Source organism: Aptenodytes patagonicus, chromosome 4 (assembly GCF_965638725.1).
Source record: "Aptenodytes patagonicus chromosome 4, bAptPat1.pri.cur, whole genome shotgun sequence".
In the NCBI taxonomy this organism is placed as follows: Eukaryota; Metazoa; Chordata; class Aves; order Sphenisciformes; family Spheniscidae; genus Aptenodytes; species Aptenodytes patagonicus.
In genome coordinates, this window is record NC_134952.1 from 30,691,820 (window position 1) to 30,717,217 (window position 25,398).

Below are 25,398 nucleotides of genomic sequence, written 5' to 3' on the forward strand. Positions count from 1 at the left end.
TTCCACCAAGACAACTCATGAACTGCATGCAAAATTTGTTCCCTTAAGACACTTCAGAGGCAGTTAGCCCAGGTGGTGAAATATTCTCTGAAGTCACTTAAAATGCAATGGCTCCATTAAATGAAATGAAAAGCGAGCATCAGCAGTCTTGCCATCTGTAAGAATGCAGATTCCTGACATTCAGAAGCATGTTGTGTAACAACCAACATCAATGTTCAGCCTTAGCCTGGCTCCAGCTGAATTCAAAGCAAGCTGAATGGAAGCAAGATCAGCTAGGGAGTTTATTTTATGTAAAATATAAACATGTTAACAGGAGAAAATACTGTTTTCTTATGTTACAACCTTAATAACCAACATGAGATTTATCTTACAGTTCTGCAGGTAGTGCAGGGTTTAATTACATGTACATGACTAAAAAGAGCAGATACTCAACTGTACACATACAACATGTATTGTACGCTTTACTAGAAATTCAGTATTTTTATGTGTCCCCAATTGTGTGCCTAATAATTTTACTACCTCTTACTCCATTTAAAAAACTAACACAAAATATTTAAGTAGTTTTATTATGATTGCATCGTTTTGACAAGGTAGAGAGGTACTATATATTTACAAACAGATATACATATTCAAAGCCTCCAAAAAACCAGCCCCTTCCATATTTCTTCCTCTTCTCTTTCTTCTTCCCCCTACCCTACACTCATATTCATACAGCATATGGTGACTTTAATCCTAAAGAGTCATGGATAAGTTATGGAGCTTGTGTTAGGTCGTCTTCAACAAAAGCCACTGAAGCTAGAAAATCGTCTCCAGGAAAAGCACTTGAACCTGTAACGTGGCTGCCCTGATGTTGCTCTTGCTGTTAGAATGAGAGTTGAGAGAGGACTCGGAAACAATTGAGCATGTGAACACAATCTGTCTTGGGACATTTGCAAATATGAACAGCATTGCAAATACAAAGCTGATATTTAAGCTCAGCCTCTTTAAGGAATGTATACCTATTAATGAGGTTTGGGGAGCGAGGAGAGAGGGGTTGCAAATATTCATTAATTATCTACTGTGGCAAGTAAGATGTTTTGGTGAACTGCAAGGTGTCTTCGCAAAGGATTTCCTCCTGCCACTTTGGAACCCCTAGGAGAAGGGTTAGGATTATCTAGAGGGTGGAGCACCAACTTCAGCTGGGTACAGGCTGAGGGTTAGGAAGCTGCATGCCAGTCCAGCTCCTCCTACAGACCTACCGTGCTATCACAGAAAAGTCACTTACACTTTAATATTCTTACATCTAGTGAAGTTGCCACCTGCAATAGCCTTCATCAGAAGCATTAGGCTGTTAAATTGACCACTGTGAATGGCGCACACAAGTTAATTTATTTTCCGTTGTGCAATAGTCCCAGTCTTGATAACCAAATGAAGCAGAATTAGTAAAGAATTATAGCAACTCTGAGACCATGAATAAAGGGAGTTACATGCAGTTTCATATTAAATCATTCGGCGAAAGCCAGCAAGCAAACTTCCTAGGGGGTAAAGAGTCATTAGTGTGTAAAAAGGTATGGGCTTAGCCCAGATGGTCCCATCAGGTGGGCACATACCTCCTGATAGGTGTTATTTGACCTTGTATGCAAAAAGAGTGTGTTAATCTGAATAAGTCTTGTGGACAGGTTCAAGCAATCTCTTTGAAGTAATGCATGTTAACTGGAAAGAATTTAAAAGGGTGTCTATGGAGGCTTCCCAAGGGCTATTTAAATATTAAGCACCATGTTAAATTGAGAAGAAACACCTCAGCAACAGAACTGATGCAACAGGAAAAAGCCCTGGTCTTTTCATTGATCAGAGAATGCGATGTCTAAAAAACTAAGAATAACCCTTGCATTAACACCACAGAAAGTCAGTGACTTTCTGATATGGATACCACAGATGCTGGCCTCTGAGAAACATCCAGTGTCTTCGATAGATGGTGTGGGTTTATTACACCAGCACTTATCTTACTTCATTATCTCTTCCCTTCATATGAGCCCAAGTGGAGAGAAGGAAGATGCAAAACGATTGCTCTCTTTGCTAGCATTCGCACAAGGGCCAAGAATAAATGCAGGTCCTAAGATTATTCATGCTTGAGACTGTACAGAGCACAGGTAAAATGGCAAAGAGAGCAATACCTGTACCATCAGCTGATTGACAGCTAACTCTGTGTTTGGTAAAAGAGAATTCTCCTGTGAGAAGTGGAGCTTTTCTAAATTATATAGTCATTGATAACCGAGCCACAGGTTAAAGTATTACAGTCATTCTGAGCTGGATTAGCAGGTAGAGTGCAAAAAAGGTTGTGAAATGTGCACCGTGAGTGCAGCTCGTCAGGTACATGCTGCTATGTGTAGCAGACACGTAGTAAATACTGTATCCTTGCTATGTATGAACAAATATGTACGAACAAATTTGGGCTTCCCAAATTTACAACCCAGGTAGGACTACAAGCCTAAAGATGGAAATTGGGTTGTAACTAGAGACATTGGATCACAAGCAAACAGCTGCAAAAGCAAAAAGACAAAGGCAAAATGTTAAGCTGATTGGAATTTCACAAGATTGACATTGTTACTTAAAGTGCTTAGGTTGATTACATTTTAAAAAAACAGAAAACTAATAATAATAACTACATAAATTATTATACAAATACAATAATAGATCAACAAAGGAGAAATAAATTAAAACAAACACTGATAAAAGGTCCTGGCAAAGAACAGGTACACGGCCAAAACCTCTTAAAATTTCTAGTACACATTCAGCTGTAAGATACTGCTCACACTTGTCAGCCAGAAGCAGCAAAAAAGAGACGAAACAAAAAGGGTCTGCTGCTGAGAGGCATCAAATCACTGGCAACTGCAAGTTGTCGGCTCATGTCCCAAGTACATGATGCTATAGCAGATGGGTGAATGAAATGTAATGACTGAAGATAAAAGACAGGTTGTGGTAGCACTTTAGGACCCACCATGTAACGTGAACTTCAGTTTCAGCGTAGTTAGGTCTTTAATATCTTTATCAAATCTTATGCGAAGGAAACACCTATTGCTTTATTTTCTTTACTCCAGCTGCTAAAGGAAGAAGACTTTTAAGATGTAATCTACTGCTCTGAGGTAACTGTAAATTATTAAAATAAAATTGGCAGGAGTAATTTTGGGACTTAATTTCAACAAGTTGTTCTGCTTCACTGGTATGGTTTCTCCATCACTCCCCTCTTCTGCCTCCCTCTGCTATGTCCCAAAAATAGAAATTACATAAAATCCTGACAGCCTGTTCTGTGAAACATAAAAATTGAGGTCTGAGCTCATCCTCTAAGATAACAGATTCATCAGCACTGCAGTGCTTCATTGGGTTCAGTGGAAAAACAGCACAGGACAAAAATGTTCTTTTTTCTAAGTAAGAACATAGTAATAAGATTTATAAATGGACAACGCATCTCAGCAACAGCATGTGAAACAAGTAGAAAACTTCAGATGTCATTAGGCCTAATATACTCAGAACCCGACACCATAAAAATAGTCATTTTAGGGAAGCACGGAATACTATTAAACATTTTGTTTTCTAGCTGCTGGCTGAAAAGCTTTTATTGTCCTAGATATTTTTCCATTATTTCATAAGGGACTGGAAATCTATACATAAGCATAAGAGAAAAAGGATTATGTTTTATTTAATCAGCTAAAATACTTTACATCATATGATTGTTCCTGCGAGGATCCCAATCCTGCAAAACCTGCGCAAATGTCCTCGAATTTGACATAGAAGTTCTGCTGCCTGGACCGGCGCTGTTCATGCAGCCATGATGGACAGCTTTTGCTGGACTGGAGTCAAGACATTCAGCACACTGTAGGCTGGATATAATTTATAAAATTGTGACTGCAATTTATTATTTTTTTAATCAAAAGAAAATGTTCCTTACTTTAGCTGGTGTTAGCATAAACTGAGTATTCCACAACTTTTCAGAGCTGATGTCAGACCACTGATGTTGGACTGGTGTGATACCAGTGCTGTGATCTTTTCATGGGCTAGCATGAATTTAAAATGTTTTTTCCAACATTATGAAAAGGCTTATTCTATTTTTACTCTCAATAACTTACTGTAATTATCTGTATGTTTTACAACCTAGAGGTGTCTTGCAGCTGAAGAAAACCAAATGTACTTCAGTATTTAAATATTAATTCATATTATTAACATTAAAAAATCAATTTTCAGATAAGTCAATTGAAATATGGAAAACATTTCCTAAAATTGAACTGATTTAAAAATTATTTTTATGAAAAATTACTTTTCATATAAACATGAGCCCTAAACATTCAAATGATACCTTAAGAATATATTTTTTGTTGCTTGTTTTAAAATTGAAGAATGCCCTAAGAACGTTCAGCAGTAAACTGTGAAGTAAACTGTGAAGTACAGACCTTTGGACCAGCACTAGTTAATGCCGATCTAGAAAGTGCCTTCATTCACAACAAGGAAACCTTACCCATTTTAAAAGGCAAGTGATTATTATATATTTATATGGAAATTCTGAATGCTTATAAATAAATCCATTAAAGAGGGATTTGCAGGTTTAGCTTTTCAGTGGAAAAGCTCCTGGGCCTCAGTGAGAGTTGAAGTCTCCTGTAAGATGTCTGTCTTCTGTGTTAGAGACAGAACATTTCATTCTAACATCAATAAAAGAACTAGAGCTGCATCCCAATTATGCTTGTCTTGAGCCCGCATACCAGCCTTCACTCATGTGAGTGATCTCTGTAGACCACAACTATTATTCACCTAAGTAAGTACTCTAAGGTTACAGTCTACATCTGTTTTCCTGTATCGGTATAATAGCATGATAAATCACAAATAATGTTAGATGAAAAGTCCACTTCTGTTTCTCATTCAGTGTAAAGTGCTACATTTCCTTAGTTTACAAAATGGCCATTGATAAATCCAGCTGAACTTCAATTGATGTTACAGTAGAAGCTAGTACTTCATTTTCACCATTATTTAACAAAAGATATTTCACATTCACAGTAGATTACAATGAAAAAAAGTTATTCTCTTTCCTACAGAAGACTAAAATATAAGATTTAGCTGCACTTCAAAAGCCATTTCTTGAAGTGGAGTGTCAGCCATAAAGTGGCAGGCAGGCTTCTTAAAGAAAAGAAGGACATTGTTTAATAAATACTTAGCGAGAGTGAATGAAATACAACAGGTAGAAATAAATTTTGTGAGATGAGAATATTTCCTTGTAAATACTAGAACCAACTGTCAGTCCCCCTGAAGACAAGAAGAGTGTTTTTGCTGTTGATTTCATTGGAATAGGAATTTGGTTACTGAAGCTCAGGAATTGTATAATGGAGTGAAAGTGTCAAATCAAGCAAGGTAGTTACCCGGTGTTACCACTGCCTCAACCTGCTATCAATCCCTTCTCATACCCTATTGAGACTTTCTTCTACATTCATTCTTTGCCAAATTCCAGTATGTGAGTTCAGCAATTTTATTAGCCAGTGCATGACTAGTGCCAAGCCAAATTCACCCAGTAAAATCACAAACTAAGCCTTTTGCACTAAGCCTTTTGATGTTTTAAAATCAGACACTCCAGAGCCCTATCTGTTTCTGTGGTGACCCAAATGCTGTCAAACACGGCCAAAATGTTAGAGATGATATATACATGACAGTGTGTGTAAACTAATGGTTGTTATGTATTATATTGCTAAGAAATGGACTCTGTCTTGAGAAATGAAAATGGGACCTACAGATATTCAGAAAATGGCAGGATCAAGCCGTGTCCTATGTATTGTACAAACAACACTTATTTAAATGGACTGTGTAATTTCAGTCCTGATGGATACGTTATATGCAAGCAGCGTTGCAATCTCTGCAAACTCAATTAAACAAACAGCCTATGATATCGTTTTAACAGAAAGATAAGCTCAATCTCTATAAATGTAATTTATCTCTGTGTCCGATGTGTCATCTCGCTCCCTTTATTCCAGTACTCTGTAAGTTCTGAAATCTCACCTCATCTGTACTGTCTCATGATAAAGTGACTGGACATACAGAATTACTTAGTTCCACTGTAATTTAAATCCCTTTATGTGAATTTTAGGCCTAAGGTTATGCGCTGAAAGTTTTTAACAACCCAAGCTTAAATGATTTTGGAAGAGTATCTTTTTTTGCAGCAGAGAGTAACATGTAAAAAAATCCCCTATACAACCACAACTCCAATCATCATGAAACAGATTTTTTTCCTTACACTTAAAATGGGTAAGTATATATCAGGATGTATTTAAAGGAATGCTTTGTAAATCAACACACCCCAAAGCCATTTAGAAAGTTTTAAACAATTTTGCTCTAAATGCAATGAACACTTCCATATAAAATACTACTCTAGCTGGATTGGGTTTAACAGTTGACATCCAAATCTTATTATCTTTAAATGTTAGTCCATATAAATTCCACTAAAATCTGACTGCAATTAACTCTTCAATCAGACTTAAAAACTACAAACAACCCCCCCTCCCCAAAACAAAGTTCCACATGTCAAAAATGGATGGTTATAGTCAATATCACAAGACCATTTAATAGGAGACAGAGTGTATCGTTCAACCATACAAGATGCGGTCTCTGTAAAAGTCAGTTAAGGGGAGCCATCACCTTCTTTTGCGTGGAGCATCGTTGTGCACAATTGTCACAGTTTGCCAAGTCACTCTCTTGACTGATAGAATAAAATATAGCCAGACTCTGAATTTTTTGATATATCAGAAGTCAGACCATAGAATTCTTCAATAGCTTGAGCATCTATTTTCTGCAAAATAAATTAAAAAATTTAATGTGCTGTTAGGTAAAAGAAATACCAAACATGGATTAAATGACCATATAAACACAAAAGACAAATTCAGTTATTTGTTTCAGGGTAGCAATTAGAAAATTCTGTCTGCAATATAAGCAGTGAAAGGGTAATGTTCAGGGGCTAAGCCCTACTGGTCTCACTCATGGAAGTCAATAGGAAGTTTGTCTTGGCGAACCTAACTGAATTAGGCTTTTTCCAACAACAGACTCACTCCTTGGAATGCAGTAGTGAACACTGTTAAAACAGATAATTGTGACCATGTGACCCCATCTTTCTGAAATTTCCAGAAACCCTCTTCAAGACATGCCCCATCCAATGTCCCAGTGCTTACTTTCCTCCATTGGGTTTACTCCTGGGAAATCAGACTCGAGACCTCAGTTTTGCCAAGGTGCCACAATGACATAAAGGGTTTGCTTAGGAATGAATTGCAGAATGCTTAGACAGAATCTGTAATAGCTGTGGACCAGATCCTGCTCTAATTTACATTCAGACAAACCCAGATCAACTACACAATCCAGGCTTTCTTGTAACTTCCCAATTGTTCAAAAATTAAAATTCTACAGCAATGCTAGCTTTACCCAGTCCAATTTTGCCAAGTGATATTGCCAAGGATTGCAACATAGTTCCTGGGTATTTCAGGTTTTAATGAATTAAATTTATTTTATTAGATATAGAAAACATTCCAAATTAAACCCTTGAAGTCTGATATTAAAAACCTTTGATGTTGCTCTGAAATAAAACAACCCCCTCTGACATTGACAGAGTAAGAACTACAGGATTAATAATTTTGTTTGCAATCTTTCTTCCTAACAGATTTGAGCTAAATGTCACATTACAACCAAACTGTGGCTTTGCAGACTAGTAATCTATACCCAGATCTGCATCAGAATTTTAACCCCAAATAGAGAAGAGAACATAAACAAAAAAGTTGTGCTCATGACCTTCAGCATACTGACCTCTACAATGTCATCATCAAACAAGAGCCAAAATCCATGACTTTTCACAATAGTAATATAATGCCCCCGATTCGGTCCACTAGAAAGCAAAACAAAAACACAACCCCCAAAATATTAGAAGATACTATTGAGTCCGTTTTGATAAGTCACATTGCTATATGCAAGCAGACTGGATTATAACAAAATGTTATGAAGAACACGGTAAACCCACCCCTGGTGGTACAGTAGACATTTACTCCTTTCACCTTTTTACTGACTTGTTGCAAAGACTTCATCAACTGAAAGCTAAATGTGTTGTTTTCATCTGTGCCATGACCATTTGCAAATTAACCTATAGAATACTTAACAATTTGCTCGTGGCAGGCATCAACTATTGCAAATATTTTAAAAACATTATGAACAAAATTTAAGGGAGAAAATTGTTTGGTATCAACTGTGAATATTTAGCTATATACAGTCTTTGAGAAGAGGGAGAACAATTGTATTCCTAGAGCCCCAAGGATTTTTCTGTTTGTTTCATATTTGACAATACCCCATATGTGAGAAGCTTTATTAAAGCTATCATTTTCATTGCTTTGACAGGAGACCAAGGTGATAATGTTGTAAGGCCTACACGCTAGCAGCGTCTGGCCCTCACAGAGTCCTGGCTGCCAAGCTCTCTAAGTGGACTGATGAAGGAGGAGACAGCTCCATTAATTTAAGCTAATCTTGTGACTTTTGGAGGCCTGATTTTTTAAACAAGTACAGATTTACAATGAGGGAAGGTGGCTAAGAGGTTCAGGCCAAGACACAGCCAAGTTGGTGCAGCAGCAGGGTTTATGTCCTCCCTCCCACTCTCCCCACATCGTCAGGCATGCCTCCGCCTTTGGCAAATGTCTGGCAATAGCTTGAGATATACATGAAGGTATCTTACCTTCCACAGTGAACAACAACAGCTACCAAGTCGTACATCCGATCTAAGTTGACAGCATCACCAGATGTGTTGAAGAGACGTAACTCCAGAGGAAATACTACACGATAAGACAGCTTAGTATACCTGTGCAATTGCTCCATATACTTGAATCTCTTGAGGTGTAAGGCAAGAATCATTGGCAGTTTTTTTACTCTCATCCTGTGAAACCATTAGAGTGCATATGGTAAAGACCTGACCAGTTCAAAGCCATTCTGTCTTTCCTTAATGAGTAAACATTTGCATTATAAAAGCACTTTGTAAGTAACAGTAGTCAGCTAGCAGTAGCTTCTAGACTAAGACACATGTAATAGCTTTGAATCTGTCTGTAGGTTCTCTGGCCCACACAGAGAAAGCAGCTGGGGTGTAAGGCTTCTAGGTATCTAAACACAATAAATATCAAGGAAGACATTTGTTAAAGCCCAGGAGGGACATGGTGAAATAGCCCGCTCTTCGCTTACCTTTTCTGTGCCTCTTGTTTACTGCAGCAAGTTTCACAATAGTATTTCTGTTCACTACATAATGTCTCTGTGTTACTGAAGTCTCTGCAAAGAAATACAATTATTAGTTCTTAAAGGATCTTAACACTTTTGCCCCACTTGGGCTGATAAACTGGAACCCTAAAAAACCACACAGGATGAAAACCTCTCTCCACTGAGTCCAGTTTTCTAAAACATCTAAAGCAACTGCACTGGGGTTTGCAAAGAGACTTAAGGTATTTGGCTGCTATGACAGCCCTGTATTACAAGTTGAGGCCCTCCATACGATACAGGTGGAGGGTCAGGTATCTCAAAATGGGACTTATATCCTGGTCTCTTACATGTCAAGGGGCTGCCTAGACTTGGGTGTAGTCTCTCAATCTATCCATTCCCTTTTTAAACTATTTGCAGAATGGAATAGCTTCAAGTGCACTTCTGTCATCCCCAAATAGCTCACATTTTATGGTGTTCTTCTGTAAGATAGGTTTGAATCCTCTTACACAAAAGAAATAAATTGAACTCCATTTTCTGCATCCTCTAACCTCTTGAACTGTCATCCAGAAGTTATTTGATTATACCTTCTCGTTGTCTAAAAAGGAAAGTGTCAGCTAGTATAGAAGATTTTGTACATCCTGATCAAGTAAATACACTTGGAAATGTTTCTGGATTAAGCTTTTGAAGTGAGAGAGGCAGAGGAAGGCTGGTTTGATAGTGTCTCTCAGTTGACAGAAAAGATTTGCCGGAAGTCACAGTGCTGATATGCTTTGGAACAGAATTTTAGGTACCTAAAAAAAAACTTAATTGTAAAAAAAATGACAGTACTTTTTTGTCACCTCTAGTGTTACATTGAAGCTGAGCAGGTGTTTTGAGAACTGTAAATGCAGACATAAGCACCTATCTTCCACTTTAAGCACACAGGTTTTCTTGTGACTTTGGGCCTTAAATAGGTGTATCTGAAGTACAGAACTGTTCTGTTGATTGCACCTACATTGTACCTAATAGACTTCTGAGCTCCAGACAAATTCAGACCCATTCAGACCCAATAAACTCCATTCTATTATTGCAGTTCACACGCATGGAGGCTGAAGCTGCACTGTCTGTAAGTTCAGCCTGCTCTCACAGTAGGCACCACCACAATCATCTTACAAAGGCAAAGGGAGTATTCTGGATGATTTTTTCTCCCTGGCATCATCACCACAGGGGTAGATGGGAGAGCTGAAGAATATAGATTGCCAGGGTATAGGTTATTTACATAACTTAATAAAAAGGGAGGATTTTCCATTTTCAAGTTTTAAGTTCTTTAAGGTTGACAGAGCATGACAGAGAGGCACTTCATATGACTGAATAATATTTATACTAACTAAGAATGCTTTTACTAGGTTTTTTATTTATATGGTCTTAAACAGTTTGATCAGAAAGTGCTGAAATTTAGGACAAAATACATCTCTTGAAAGATAAGTTGCAACAAAAACTTTGATAAGTATAATTTTTTTATCTAAAAGAAAAATAAAGCATGATCACTTGAAATGATTTGCTTCAGTGGTAAACATTGATCTCAAATATCTGATTTCACATTTGAATTTAAAGACAAAATTAATTGAATTCAGCCAATTCCTCTGAAAAACATAGTAACCTTTCAGGGAATCATAAGTGAAGAAATGAAACTTTAGAAAAGATTAGAGACGGGTTGTATGTGCAGGGAAAATAATGCTGCAAGATTCAGTAGAATGTGATTGTGTAAGTTTTAGATCTTCTTTTAAAGAAAGAGTCTGAAGTTTATTTTCAAAGCCTAAAGTCTCAATTTAAAAAACAAACAAACAAACTTGTGGAATTTATTAGTTTCCTTCCCACCTCAAAAATGAAACAATGGAAACAATATTTTTCTAACTTAAAAAAACATGTACAGATGCTAGAAATCTGATAGATACCAGTTCGTTCTATGCCAAGCCTCCCATGAAAATAGATAGATTCTAATAGATGTTGAACAGTTAGAAACAACAGATCATTGACTGAGCTCACGCAAAGTCTGCATGTACAAGAACTATAGGCTTGAGGAACTTTTCTCTATACCTGCAGAGCTAGTTTCAAGACATTTCTAACTCTTTCCTATTCCATTAACAGGCCAATCTGTATTCTGTTTATATGGTATTTTAACAGGAGAAAGGAATTTTTAAACACACCCACTCAAGATATACTAATTTATTGTTGACCTCATGTGCTTCCACAGTCCGTCTCTCTACAGCCTCTATGCTACAGTGTGAAAGATGCTTTCTATTGTTTATATTCATAAATAATACAAGTTTTCTGTTTTAAGAGATGAGAGAGTTCTTAGTGGAATAAAAAAGCACAGGCGGACTAGTTAAAAGTCAGGATCAAATGGACTGGTAAACTTTGCAACTCCTAGTGGAAATAAAAATAATGGATATGTACTATATTTGTTATTAGACTTCTATGGCTTCAGGCCTGATTGTCTACCCTGTGGAGTTAGACTATGCCAGAGGCTTATATACTTTGGACCTCTTATGTACGCAAGGACCTTATCAATCTGAAAAGCTACAGAAATAACTAAAAAGAACATTCATCTGTAGTGGCAAAGAAATTCATTCTACTTAAATGTTATCTTGCACAGTTTTTCTCTAATTTACCTTTTCAATGCAGTAGCACTTAAAGCTGTAAAGACACAGCAAAGCAGTTGTTAAAAAAAAAGAAACAGCAAAGTTTCCAAAAAGAGTAATAACAACTTGGCCATTCCTATAACAGAAACCACAAAAGCACTTTCATTTTGTTTAATAATGCATAATACCATAGAGCAATGAGAGGTAATCCATATTCTAACTGAATATATGTTTTCTAAACAGAGGTAGACATGCTGCTAGTGTACAAGACAATCAGAATAGATGATAGGTGATGACCCTCTTCCTGTTTAACCTGTAAATAGCAGTCTGCACCTCCCACGCCAAGAAAAGAAAAACTGGGATTTTGCTTCCCTTTATTTCCAAAAGGAACAATGGGTGGACTTCAAAATGTGTGTCATGCTCTTGGAGTAAAGGCAGATACTATACTGAGATGTATAAACAAACTTTTAGGGCATCCATTCTTCTCAGGATTGTGTAGATCTCTGCTGGAATATTGTGCCTAATTTTAGGCAACTGCACTTCAGAAAGATAGATTTCAAGAGAGAGGTTCAGTCGGAGAGAAGGCCGAAGAGTAATGAACATGAGTAGAGATCTAGAGAAGATAGCCTGTGAAGGAAAGGTTGAATGACCTTAGGCTGTTTAACTTAAAAAAAAAAAATGATGACATTCTTCCTGTATGTAAAAAAGACTGCTGCTAAGAGGAAGGGGAGCTACCTCTGGTTTATGTCCAGAGTACACAGGGCAAGTAGAAATGGGCTTGAACTGAAACAAGGAAGATTCATGTTACACAGCGGGAAAAAATTGTTAGTAGTAAGAACAGGAAGGACTGGGATAGGCAGTTGAGCTACTACTGCTAAAAGATCTTTTGGAATGGGTTGGACAAGCATTCTGTCTGAGGTGGAGATAGGGGCTAACCTCTTGGGGTCCCTTTCAACTCCACTATTCACCTGCTGGTTGCAATAGTGCAGATGCAGTTCTTCCACATCGTAAGCTGCAGCCACTGGCTGTTCAGTGGTAGAAACACTATTGGTACTTTTACTGAAGTACTCTGTGCCTTTGCATAAAATGGGCTTTCCAAACAAAACATTTCCAGGAAGCTTAACAACTAAGAAATTAAATAAAAAATTGGAGAAAGCTGAAGGACAGATGGTAAATTATGTACAGCAGCAATTTCTAACAAGTTCACCAGAATAAGCTGTAAGAAAAAGTCAGTGCTCAGTCTCCAGTAACTGTATATCATAGAACCAAGTAACAATTCAGGTTAGAAAGGACCTCAGAAGATGCACACTTCAGCCTCCTTGCATGCCAGTGTGATTTCAAATTGACTTTGAACGCTATAGGGAAAGGTAACTAATGCTGACAAAAACAAGTTCAAAGTAGTGGCTACAATGAAGATCTTACTTAAAAGTGTGAGAACAAAAGCCTGTAGTACCAATACTGATTCAATTATTGGTGACCATGAACAGACAAAGATACAATGGGGGAAAAAAGAAAACTATGCACTGCTTTCCAAAGCCGCTCTTCACTTTGCTCACCTTTTAAAATGAGGCTAGTTACTGCAGTGTGGACTACTTGAGGGCTAAGGACTGCTACAGTATCCTACAGGAGATCGAACAGAAGTTGAGAAGGAAAAAAACTTACTGGATCTAGCACTTTAAAATGTAATGGAAGTTATTTAGTACAGTTGTGGTACCCACAGAGAAATCACTGCTTTCTGACTCAGGAAATGGTTAATACCTCATATACTTTCTCTTTCTGTAACTCTCAGCTTGGGGTGAGATGCCAGGGAACCCTTCCTAGGCGTTCCAGAATAACTGTTAAATGCAATTTCAAACTTGGTAGCAATTTTGGAGCTTGAAAGAGTAATCTGTCCAATTGATAATCATTACCTTAGAGCAGCAACATATTCTCTTAAGTTTAGGTATCAGTTTGTTGTATCAATGCCAAAACTCCGGATATTATAAATCTCTCAGAATAATCATCCATGCAAGTCTGAAAATCTTGTTTAATAGTTAAGAGTATACTAGGAGCAGAACTGAAACTTAGAATAAAAGACTTCTCCCCTTAATTTTAGGATGAGACACAGAAAAACTTATGTGGCAGAAAAGTAGACTTTTGAAATCTTTTGCCCTCTAGGGACTCTAGCACTCATTCTGCAAAGCACACACTTAACTTTTAATATGCACATAAGTCCTAATCAACAAAGCACTTGAGTAGAAGCTTAAAGATAAGCACGCTTAAATCCCTTTGAAGTCAATTATTATTCTGCAGCAATTCTTCCAGATGACAAGGCAATCAATTATTTTCCCCAAGAGATGATTTTTTTTCTCTTTCAAACACATAGATTGAAAGAGAAAGTGAATAAACCAAAATACATTAATGTCTATTTTGTCATTAGAGGAAACATCCAGTTTACAGTCTTTTCTTCTGCTTCGGAAAAGCTCAAAACCCAACGTTATTCTACTTCTCTTTTCTGTATCTACTAGACTTGGAAAATTGAGCAAGGTCAGACAGAACTATCTGCCAAAGAGATACACTCGTTTACCTTAGACAGTGTGTAATTGATGTGTTCTGCTCCACATCAACAGAAAGGTCAAGAAAATCTTCATCTTTGCTACTAACCTGTTGCAAAAAATATACACGTAAAACAGAGACTTAGTAAAATGCCATACATCTAAATGCTGTTTATATCTATGTGCAAATGCTAAAGATAGAGCAATTTCTGCAGAAATAAATTGCACAAAAATAATCCATTTCAATGCTTTTAAATTCTTTTTTCTAGTTCAGCGTGACTATATTTATTAGTAACTCTACCGATCCAGCTTTCATATCATTTAACTTCTGTCTGTTCCACTTATCCAAGCCCACCAACCATGGGCCAGTGACCGCAGTCTACTGTTCATTAAAGAAGGACCATCATCCCCTGTATTAGCTGTGACTGGTGCGTTACATATGTTACCTTGTTATGCAACACAGCCTAGTTTCTTATTTTACTGGAATTTTATTTACACTTTGTATAATATATTACACTATATAATCACAGTTTATGTCCTACATAATTATTTCCACTATGAAGGATGCAATGAAGATATCGTCCAAATAAGCATCTGTCAAGAAACGTCATATTTAACCATGTTATGTTTTCTCTCCAGTGAGCATTCAAAAGGCTGGCTTTATATTTGGCTGACACAGCTGCATTTCCCCATTGAATACTGTTCCTGGTCAATAATTTTGATTAAAAATTTAAAAATTAAAGGTAAAAATGGCAAAGTGATAATATTTTGCAAAATCATTTCAATTTTGCCAATGTTTTTTTAGACAGAACAAGAGGAGAAAAATTCTAATAAAGAGGTTTTATTTAAAAAAAGTAACCCCAAACATTTTCAGAATGATGGATCTTGATTTTTGCTTTGAAAATGATTTTTCGCTTAGTGTTTAATCTTGAAGATGAAGCAATGTAAAAAAAAAAATCATCCAAACATAATTCTTGTAATACTTCAGCTGAGTGAAAAAGACTGCAGAATTACTTACTGCACATGAATTTAGCCTTATTCATAACAACCAATTCTGTTTATAAAATGCTGCATGAACACTCCATATTTTGCCTCCTATGACTGCATTTCCTTAGAATAATTAAATCAGATGATAGGATAGTGAAGTTCAAATCAAGAACTTCAGTGAGGGGTTGAATCCATTGTTCTGACACAAGTCCCTCGTGCTCGGATTTCTGCAATTCTATGGATGTGAAAGTTAGGTACTACTTTCAGCTCATCCTTGTGTTATGTCAGGGATCCTATAAACATGGTGAATGCAGCCCATATCAGTCCTGAATCCAGAGGAACACCTTCATCAGGATGAATTTTGATATTATCAAAGATGTACAGAGGCATAACATACACCCAATTAAAATGAACAGCAGTTCTTCAAAGAAAAATCCTCCCTGAGACCTGATTCAACCCACGGGGGACAGGAAACCACAAAACTGGCAGCAATCAATTGCAGTATAAACATACAGCTAGAATTCGAAAGATAGAGCAACAAAGCTTCAGAGAACATTGTGTCTCTACGGCTGGAACTAGAGTTCTGTCAGACACACTACATAACAAGAAAGAGGTTAAATACTTGGAAAAGTCTTTGGCAAGTATAGTGTTTCATCTGAATACCACAAAGAAGCTAGGAATTTTGTTATTGATTTCAGCACATCAAATATTTACTGAAAGGGGAAGATGAGCTAGTTGGAGCTAGAATAATACAGACCAAACCTAAAGGTAGCTGGAAAACCAGATTCAAACTGCACTTTCTGTAAGTGAGAAAAAGAACTGCTAGAATCTGAATGACTTCATGCACTACATATGAATATTTTAGCAAAGGAACATCTTTTAATCCATTTTACTGTTTCCCAAAGATTTCAAGATACAATAATACAAGAAAAACAAACTGGAGAAGTATCCTGAGTAGTATACAGTGTTTCTGCATTCACAGGAAGCTACAGACAAGCCTTCCTACACCAGCAATACCTAGCACTATTTTTTCCGTAAAGCGTAGGCACTTTGAATTACAAATAGGGTATTGTGCAATTTTGCTGTTATCCAAGGACACATCCTGACTTCTGTACAGTTTGTCTGAGTAAACACTGGGTATTAATTTAGAATTAGGCTACAACCATTTAAAGGAGCTTGTCAGTTAAAAAATAATTCTACCCTTTCACTTATTTTAACTTGCTATTACCACTTGGGTTTTTGTAATTGAAATAGATTAAAGAATTAATTTTCAATATTTCTCTCATGTTTTCACTTATACAAGCTTGTTCCAAGCTTGGTCCAACCCCTTTTTTCATGTTGACTGTCACTGTATTTCTTTTTCCCCCTTCTCTGACCCAAATCCCTGGAGAAGTCTTATTTTCTTGGAGTACAGAGCTATGCTTTATGATTAAAAATATCAGAATATGCTCTTTTACACATCTGGTAGGACCTGGGTAGGGTTTATCTCATCTAACTTCAGCTGTCTAAAGTTAGGTATTTAACCTCAGCTTGCTGTCTGAAGATATCTTCTCCAGGCACCTTCTCCCATCTTAATGCAGATAAACTAAAGTTGCATTTTCTTTAGAGGAAGTCCTTGGTAGCAGTACTGGTCTGCTAATAAAAATAAATAATAATAATGCTAATAATAAAACCACATTATTCTTATGCCAGATCAGTTTGCTGGCCCAGTTCACAGCATTGCTGCACCAACAATTGCAACAGCTCAGTAACACAATGGAGCCAGGACAAGCTGTATGGAGCAGAATACCTGAAACTCCTAAAAACTTCCTGTTTCATGAAACAGCCTAGAGACAGATGGAGAGAGCTTCCTGCAGGAGCTCCTTTGCAATCTCCATCATCTACAGAAGGAGCTGAGAAAACTAGCTCATCCTTGACGCCAACGTTTTACAAAGCAAAGTTTAGGTGAGGTTAATTCCAACCTTTTTGGAAAGTCAGGGTCACTGTTCTCCCCAAAACAGATTTTATTCCTGTCTGTGTTACTCTTTCACATAGCAACCTCACAGAGAGAAATTTTTTTTTTTTTATTATTCCTTTTCCCTTTAAGCAGGAGCATGTGATTGAAAACCACAGAAATTGGTAGGAGACTTACAATCAGGTTGCCTAACTAAAACTAATTTTTACTCATACTTCAAACATAACAGACTTCAAACTGACAGCATCCTCTAGAAAATATTAGGGAGATAAAAGAAAACATATGGTTTGTTAATAACAAACCCTCTGTATGCCGTCACGTTCTTAGGAGTGAATTAACACAAATTCATCTTAACATTTTACTTATTCATGGAATAATGATGTGAATATCTTCTCCCAAAGTTACAGTAATAAGGAAGGGTATTGATTAACTAGCAAGGATTTTAACTGTAGAGATATGTATTAGGACAGCAAGACTTGGCACAGATTAGCCAAGTAATGCTTAGAAAAATAGATTTTTAGAAAAGAATATACTCACTTCAAGAAGTAAAGTCTACAGGAATATCCACAATTCTCAGATGTCTGAAAAGATTCATATATTTATAGATATAAAATGTATCTATCTATTAATGGGCAACAACAACAACAAAAAAATCTATCCCAATGCTTACGGTTTCACAGTTCAAACATCTAGTTTCGTTAGTCAGTGTTCCCTGAAAAATCTCATGCACCCAGGTGAGTTCTTGTTTATTGTTCTCTTCAGCTTCATTCATGTTGCCATTTTTCAGTTTCCCATTTTGCTTTTCCTGTTTCTTCTCCTCCTGCAAAATGTCTGCGATGGTGTTGAGCAGGTAATTTAAAAACTCATGTGCATCCTGCTGCATGTAGTTGTCAAAGAGATCTGTGAAGAAGAGAGTCAAGATTTCTAAAGAGTCGAGATTTCTAAAGCTGAGTATATCCTTTCTTTCAAGAAAGCAAACTACGTTCATTATTTCTTTCCAAATACATGTGCTGGCCCTTGCTCAGCAAAATATTTAGAATCATGCCAAAGAAGAGCAGTTTTGCAGCCACACTGGCTTCAGTGAAGCTACTTTTGGGGAAGGCTTCATCTCACCTAACTTTAGCTGTCTGAAAGGTTACGCTCTTCTTTGGAGTTGGTTGTGTAGGTTCCCACTACAGTCAATGAAGAAAGCAAGAGGGTGACTCATCCTAAATTAATTCCTTAGACTAGATGCCTAACTTTAGGCAGAACTGACTCCTACCCATATATTCCAAGTCCCTCAGACACTTAGGGACATCACAGAGTTTGGACAGTAAGACACACGGCTGGGGAAACTGAAGACATTGGATGCTGACACATACTAGTGTACTGTGTCTGGCTGGGATGGAGTTACCTTTCCTCATAGCAGCCCATACAGTGCTGTGCTTTGTACGTGTGACTAGAATGGTGTTGATAATGCACCAATGTTTTGGCTATTGCTGAGCAGTGCTCACACAGCATCAAGGCTGTCTCTCCAACACCACCCACTCCCCCGCCAAAGGCTGGTAGGCTGGGGTTTGGCAAAAGGTTGGGAGGGGACATAGCTGGGACGGCTGACCCAAACTGACCAAAGGGATATTCCATGCCGTGTGACTTTGTGTTCAGCAACAAAAGCTAAGAGAAAGGAAGGGGGGGGGGCATTCATCATTAAGAAGTTTTTCTTCCGAAGCAACTCCTACACATGCCAAGGCCCTGCTTCCCAGGGAGTGGCTGGAAATCACCTGCTGAGGCAGAGAATAAATCTCCTTTGGTTTTGCTTTGCTTCCACATGTGGTCTTTCCTTTTTTTTTATTAAACTGCCTTCATCTCAATGCATGAGATTTTTTCATCTTATTTTCTCCCCCTGTCCTTCTGAGGAGGGGAGTGAGACGCAGGCTTGGTGGGCACCTGGAAGCCAGCCAAGGTTAACCCACCACTAATAGTAATAATAACACCATCTAACAAAGCTCATTTTTCACACACAAGTCTGATGAGCAAAGACTTTTCCTCTTCAATAAGAAATGCTTACAGGAGGAGAGGAGAATATCTCAGTGGTGATTTGGTACAGACTTCTCCAGTGAAGGTTTAATTTGCCTACCATGTTGAAGAAAAAAGAATCTGTGTCCCCAAGAAATGTGTATTTTTATCCCCCTGCTCCTGAAAAAACTCATGTGGATTTCCTCAGAAAATATTGCACAGATCCTTCAGCTTTGCAGTGTCTAGCCTGGACACATAGGCAGGTTAATACACACTGAGTCTGGCCCTAATTTAAAAAAGCTGAAAACATAAGATCCAGTCCCTAAAAGTGGTCCCCAACAGTGTGGGGGCATTTATCACTAAGTGACTCAGAGTTAACTTTGTCACACTTTCAAATGCCTGCTCTGGAATGAACATTCCACCCATTTATATGCTGTCACCAGCAAGCAATTTCTTCCAGGTGTTTGACTCGTACTTTGTCTCTTAATTCAAAGCTCCCCTGTTTCTAAGCATACCACCCACATTGATATGAATCCAGGCCAAAATGGAGCTGTGTGGCAGGCGTCCTTATTTCAAGATGTTCCTCATATCCCTTCGACAGAAATACTACAAGATTAGGCATATGCCGTTGCCAACCTAATGCTCAAAAAGGGCCTGATGCTTCATAAAGTAAGACTGTGCTCACCACTTCTAAGAACAAGAGCAGCAGTTGACATGTAGTCCACTGAACACCCCCCCACACATACAGTTACCTATCTTCCAGGGTGTTTTGGACTAGTGGTGCCTGTAGCACTCCTAGGTCACACAGTTTCTATACTGCCAGCTGCCCTCAATGTTTCTCTCTGCCATACTCCACAAAAAAAGAATTAAAAAATTACAGCAGTGTCATGCTATTCCCAGCCCTAGCTCACTGTACAGTGCAGTCTGTCCCACCATGCTGTGAAAACTTCATTAATTCATGCACCTCTGGGAACTTGCGAAACCTGGTATGGCTATTTCAAACATAATATCATGTACACAGATACTAAAATATTAATATCTAAACCCCAGAAAGTACTAAAAGCAATTTACAAATCTAACCTGAACATCTGATTAATATGACCACATTGCCCAATATTTATTTATATTTTCCTGATCAATGTATGGATGTCTAAGAGGATTCCAGTTTTACACTTACCGTTCTCTTTTCGTAACCTTGATATGAACTTCTTTGGTGGAATAACTCCAACTTTCTTCTTCTGAGTAGCAATACTGTGGAAAAGATCTGCCAGGCAAGTCAAGAGATTTTCTTTCTTTTTCTGTTGGGCCTTGTATGATAATACATTTTCCCGAAACGGCCGGCAAAAATACAATGCCTGCAGCACGGAGTTACAGTAGCAGGTGTTCCCAAACTGCCATGTAAAATGAAAAACAATCTTAATCCCTGTGCATCACAATAAAACTAGTTGTTTCATTCAACTTCTGGCTTCTGTGCCCCTGTCACATACCAGCCATTTTGCCATGCAGCTGCTGTAGGAATATATTTCCACACCCACCACTGACACTTCACAGAAAAAAACCTGGTGTTCTAAATTAACTAGGATACAAAGCAAAAGTTTCCACTTGCAAGAGACATTTATTGTAGTGGATCTCATTAAGCTTGTTTCCATATATTAATATACTCTTGCTGGCTTCGATCTTACTGCTCAGTAGCAGAATAACTAATGTTTTCAACAGAAAGAATTACTATATCTGTTTTATTTATATGGGAATAAACAAGCGATTAAACACCCTTCTTACTCATTCTCTCCTTAGTCAGATAAAAAAGCTCCTCCTAAGAGAGTTCCCAATGCAGACTGCTGTACCTAGGCTTGTACATACTTCATCACTTCCTCCCTCACATTTCATAGCTAAAATAGAGTTTTAACTTTATTGAAGTATAAGTTCTAATCCCTGGAAACATTCATAGAACAGTAAACTGTTTTCTCTGGGGGTGTATGAAGCTATCTTCAAACATCTGATACAGTTTTGCAACCCACTTTGCCTAAAATTGGAACGTGAGCAGCACTTCTTCAAAAAAAGACAATCCTACCTTAGAACAGGATTGGGGGAGGAAAAAAAAAAAAAGAAGAAACCAAAGTTCAAGTAACATCAAAGCCATAGTTCTGTATATGGTTTGCCTACTGAAAATGGTACTTACATTGACCAATCCGAAGTAGTGTTCATTGATTGGAAACTGCTCTGGGCCAATGTCTTTTTCCAGAGCAGAGGCATTGGTGCCCTATAAAAAAAGAGGGAAGAAATTATTTAGAATATTAAGATTCTAAAATAAAGTTATGGACAGCATCAAGACAGAAACTCATTTTTTCCTTTCCTTTCCTGTCTTACTAATGGGCAAGCACGACAGTCGCATGAGCCAATAAAAATAGTTGCAGTTCTAGGTAGTGGAGCTGGCCTGATGTGGACACTCTAGTAATGACTGATTAGAAGTGAACAGATTACAACAATAGTGGTTCTCCCCACACCCACCTCCCCCTTATTTTTACTGTGTATGTGAACAGCTGGATCCCATTATCCTCTTGCCTCATAAAGATACTTGTTGATCTTAAGCAAAACCCTTAAAGTTATCTTGGATAAACCAGTTCCTAAATGTAAGGCAGGTTTTCTAAACATTACTGAAACTCCTCTGAATCCCTTCTAATTCATCAGCAGCCTTTAACAATACTTGGGCTCCAGACTGGCACCCAGTCCTAGTAACAACATCACAAACATTAAAAGCAAGTGTAATATATCTGCCATTTTGTCCTATCTAACATTAAAGAGAGCATAGGCCCAAGCACTGTTACATCTCTTAGTCAATGCCTCGGTGTGGCAAGTTATGTTCAGCTGTATCTTCACTCCAACAGCAAAGCTGCTTTCACAACTACTGGTCTGTGAAGTACAACCACTAATTTTGTATGTTACCTGTAGTTTTGCCATATTAAAATACCCATTTTTAAACAAGCTTAGATTACCAAGCAAGCAAGCAAGCTAGATTGCTGCCAAAGCAAATGTCATCACTCTTATCCACTCTGTAAGTCCCTGTAGGAGCTCACAAAAATTGCTGTATTTGGACAAGTATTCCCTACATACATTTATTCGAGACCTATCAGTTAGCCAATTTTTAATCTGCATGATAATTGCTTCACTGACATCATACATCTATTTCCTTACTGAGCATGCTCTGCACTGTGAAGCATGAATATATCATGCTTTAGAATTTCTGTCATACAAGAACAGCACAGTTGGTTGACTTTCATAAAACCATGTAAAATACCAACACATAAACCATCTGAAAATTTTGGAAATTTCCTGTGTTCCTGAGGTTTGTTCAATATATCATTTGCTCATAGACTTCATCAGCTAAAATTTTCAAGGTTACTGGTAATCAAATGCAATAATTCTGGTGTCCCTTCCCCATCTTCTTCCCAAAGCCTGATGTGTGTTTCCTTACTGCACCTACCATCACCACTGCTTGCTATATTAGATTATTGTTTCATGTCAACTCATCAAAAGAAGATGGTTTTAGTGAACCGAATCAGTGGTGTGAAACTCAGCACAGGTGCTCTTTGAGAATTTGCAAGCCTGGAAAGTAAAACAGCTCCTTTGTGTTGGCAGCTTCCAGAAAAGCTCCAAAGATTTTGTATTTCACATCCCCTTATCAGATATCTTTCCAGTCTCTCCCTTTCTCTCACATACACATAGCTTATTGCTCAGACCAAGTGTATGTGATTTCCCAGACATTCCCTTTGAGACTAAAGCACTTTACCTGCACAAGGCTCCATGCAAAGCTTAAGGGATACGTTATATGGCCTCACCGGGCTCTGCTAAGCCTCAGTGAGAAACCTGGAAAAACGAATGATCTATACAAAGCAATTATTGGCTACCTTTCAACAGAGATGACAGTGTGATAATTATGTAAGTTCCATATGAAGATTAGTTTCTTTGCTTGGAAAGTCAGCCTTGCCAAAGATGTACAGATTCAGCAAAGCATTCGACTTCCCGAGAGGGAGGAAACTGATAGACATTTGCCTATCTGATATTAACTGTTACCCTCAAAGCCTTGTCTGATAAAAGAAAAACATGACTACAGAAGATTAATGCAGCTTCTGAAGAAAACCGTCTTCATATTAATACTCATTGTACAGCATTCAGATCAAAGCAAAGGTTTTCTTCGATTACACTTCTAGCATTCAAATCAAGGTCCCTAATGTAAGAATGAAATGGGTGTTTTTCCAGTTTTGCATGAAGTGTTTTCCACACTGAAAATAATTCTCCTGCTAGAATTCATGGAAAATAATATCTCTAAAAAGTAACCTCCTACTCTTTCATAAACTACAGGTTAGTGTATGCTGTTAGACAACTAGAATGCAAGTCCTGTGCTAACTAGTTGCTCCTACATTACTCATTTGCCTTTCCTCCAGGGCCAGGGTTTCTTACTTCAGAGGATGCCAGATGGTTTGACAAATCCTTTCTAGCATTTAAATTGCCTTGTAAATATTGTGAGAAAGAACAAGAATCAGGATTTACCAAACAAAATTATCACTGAAAACCAAACAAATCCATTATGTGCACTAACTGATCTTCAGCTAAAAACTATACATTGCATGGAAATTTCCAAAGTACATGCTGTTGAAATAACATATGCTTAGTAACAGCTCGTCATAGACCTTTACCTTTCCAAAACCAGGCCTTGGCTGTTGCAAATACAAAATGAAGCACTGTGTGCTGGTTTCCCAATAAAACAGAGAGGCTAAATTCAATCTTTGGGTAAGCTGACATAACTCCCATGGACTTCACTAGGAATTGTGCCTTCTTATATCAAGGGCAATTTCAGCCTGGTTTATTTTAAGGTCTCCAAAAAGATACTGTTAAATTCATAGAAAAAGAAGAGTAGAAAACGGGTAAGAAGCACAGAGGCCTAATACTTCAAAGCTGGATATATTTCTTACATAGCAAAAAAAAATTTAGACAGACTATTTAGTAAACTCAAACCATGCTACGTTGCATATATATTACATGTTTTGCATAGGAAGTCTCCTCAAGAAGCAGTTGACATGATGGCAGAAGAAATGACTGGAAATTTTTCCAACCAAGTATACCAGAAACTGTACACCCAAGCCAGGTTTAAACTGGAAAAAATGTGTTTTTAGAGACGTGTTAAAGATGATTCAGAACTCGGTTTAAACCGACCATATCAAATGTAGAAAATGTGTCAGCCTATTGAGGTTGATCTACAGCAAAAATCAACCATGACTATTTAACATGGTTTTAAGCATGGGTGTGCTTGTTCCCACTTCCAGGCAAGTCATTTTGGTCACTTCTGCAGTGAAAACCTGCTTAAACATTTTTAATGCAATCCATTCTCTATGGTTTTATAAATGGTTTTGTACTTCAACTAGGAGAAATATCCTACCGCAGCTGAATCTATTGTAGTTTGATAAAAAACAGCAAGAGTGGCAATGCAGCCACAGAGCCTGAAATGAGGAGACACCACGTAAGTCAATGAACTGGGATCTGGGACTATTAAATAAATTCATATCAGGATATAGAGACAATAAAGGAGACTGGCTCCTTCTTAAAAGAATACACTAATGAAGGAAATGCAACAGTGACTGTGGTGGCCAGACCTTATGAGAATGAGAACTAGGTCAATCTGGAAACTCCTACTATGTATTCTGTGGTGTTGGTGAACCTTGATTTCTCTGAAGTTTTACCACTTAATTCAACAATCAGTATTCACCCCTTATAAAATGGCAAAGACATACAGTTGGAGACATAGCCAAGCATGGGTCAATTCAGGCTAAGCCAAGATTTCTACCACAGCATCGCTCCAAAAACATTCTGGTCATATGACCTATATTTTTTCCTCTTGTTATTTTGCTCTAGGCCTTCCAATGGATAAGTCTGCCAGTTTTCTTTTCAGCTGAAATTTCTGATAATGTCGCTAAGAGTTTAATTTGTGCTTTGCATCACATGAAACAGATTAAGCAAAAAAACCTCCTGTTCCTTTGCACTTTAGCATGTAAACAAAATAACAGTGCAGGGGAAAAAAAAGACACCAGAT

The 25,398-nt window shown here is 37.7% G+C and overlaps 1 protein-coding gene across 2 annotated transcripts in view; it reads right to left on the minus strand.

The window, feature by feature from the left end:
• Nucleotides 1-263: 263 nt before the first annotated feature.
• The window catches only part of USP46 (ubiquitin specific peptidase 46), a 33,135-nt gene continuing 8,000 nt past the window's right edge, over nucleotides 264-25,398 (minus strand). For both annotated transcript variants that reach the window (XM_076336243.1, XM_076336242.1), the window contains 8 exons: nucleotides 21,493-21,573; nucleotides 20,491-20,704; nucleotides 17,989-18,218; nucleotides 14,410-14,486; nucleotides 9,211-9,294; nucleotides 8,714-8,911; nucleotides 7,801-7,879; nucleotides 264-6,799 (listed from right to left, as the gene is read on the minus strand). In XM_076336243.1, the coding sequence (XP_076192358.1) occupies nucleotides 6,698-6,799; nucleotides 7,801-7,879; nucleotides 8,714-8,911; nucleotides 9,211-9,294; nucleotides 14,410-14,486; nucleotides 17,989-18,218; nucleotides 20,491-20,704; nucleotides 21,493-21,573 (1,065 nt within the window). In that variant the 3' untranslated portion in view covers nucleotides 264-6,697. The remainder of the gene's footprint in view (nucleotides 6,800-7,800; nucleotides 7,880-8,713; nucleotides 8,912-9,210; nucleotides 9,295-14,409; nucleotides 14,487-17,988; nucleotides 18,219-20,490; nucleotides 20,705-21,492; nucleotides 21,574-25,398) is intronic.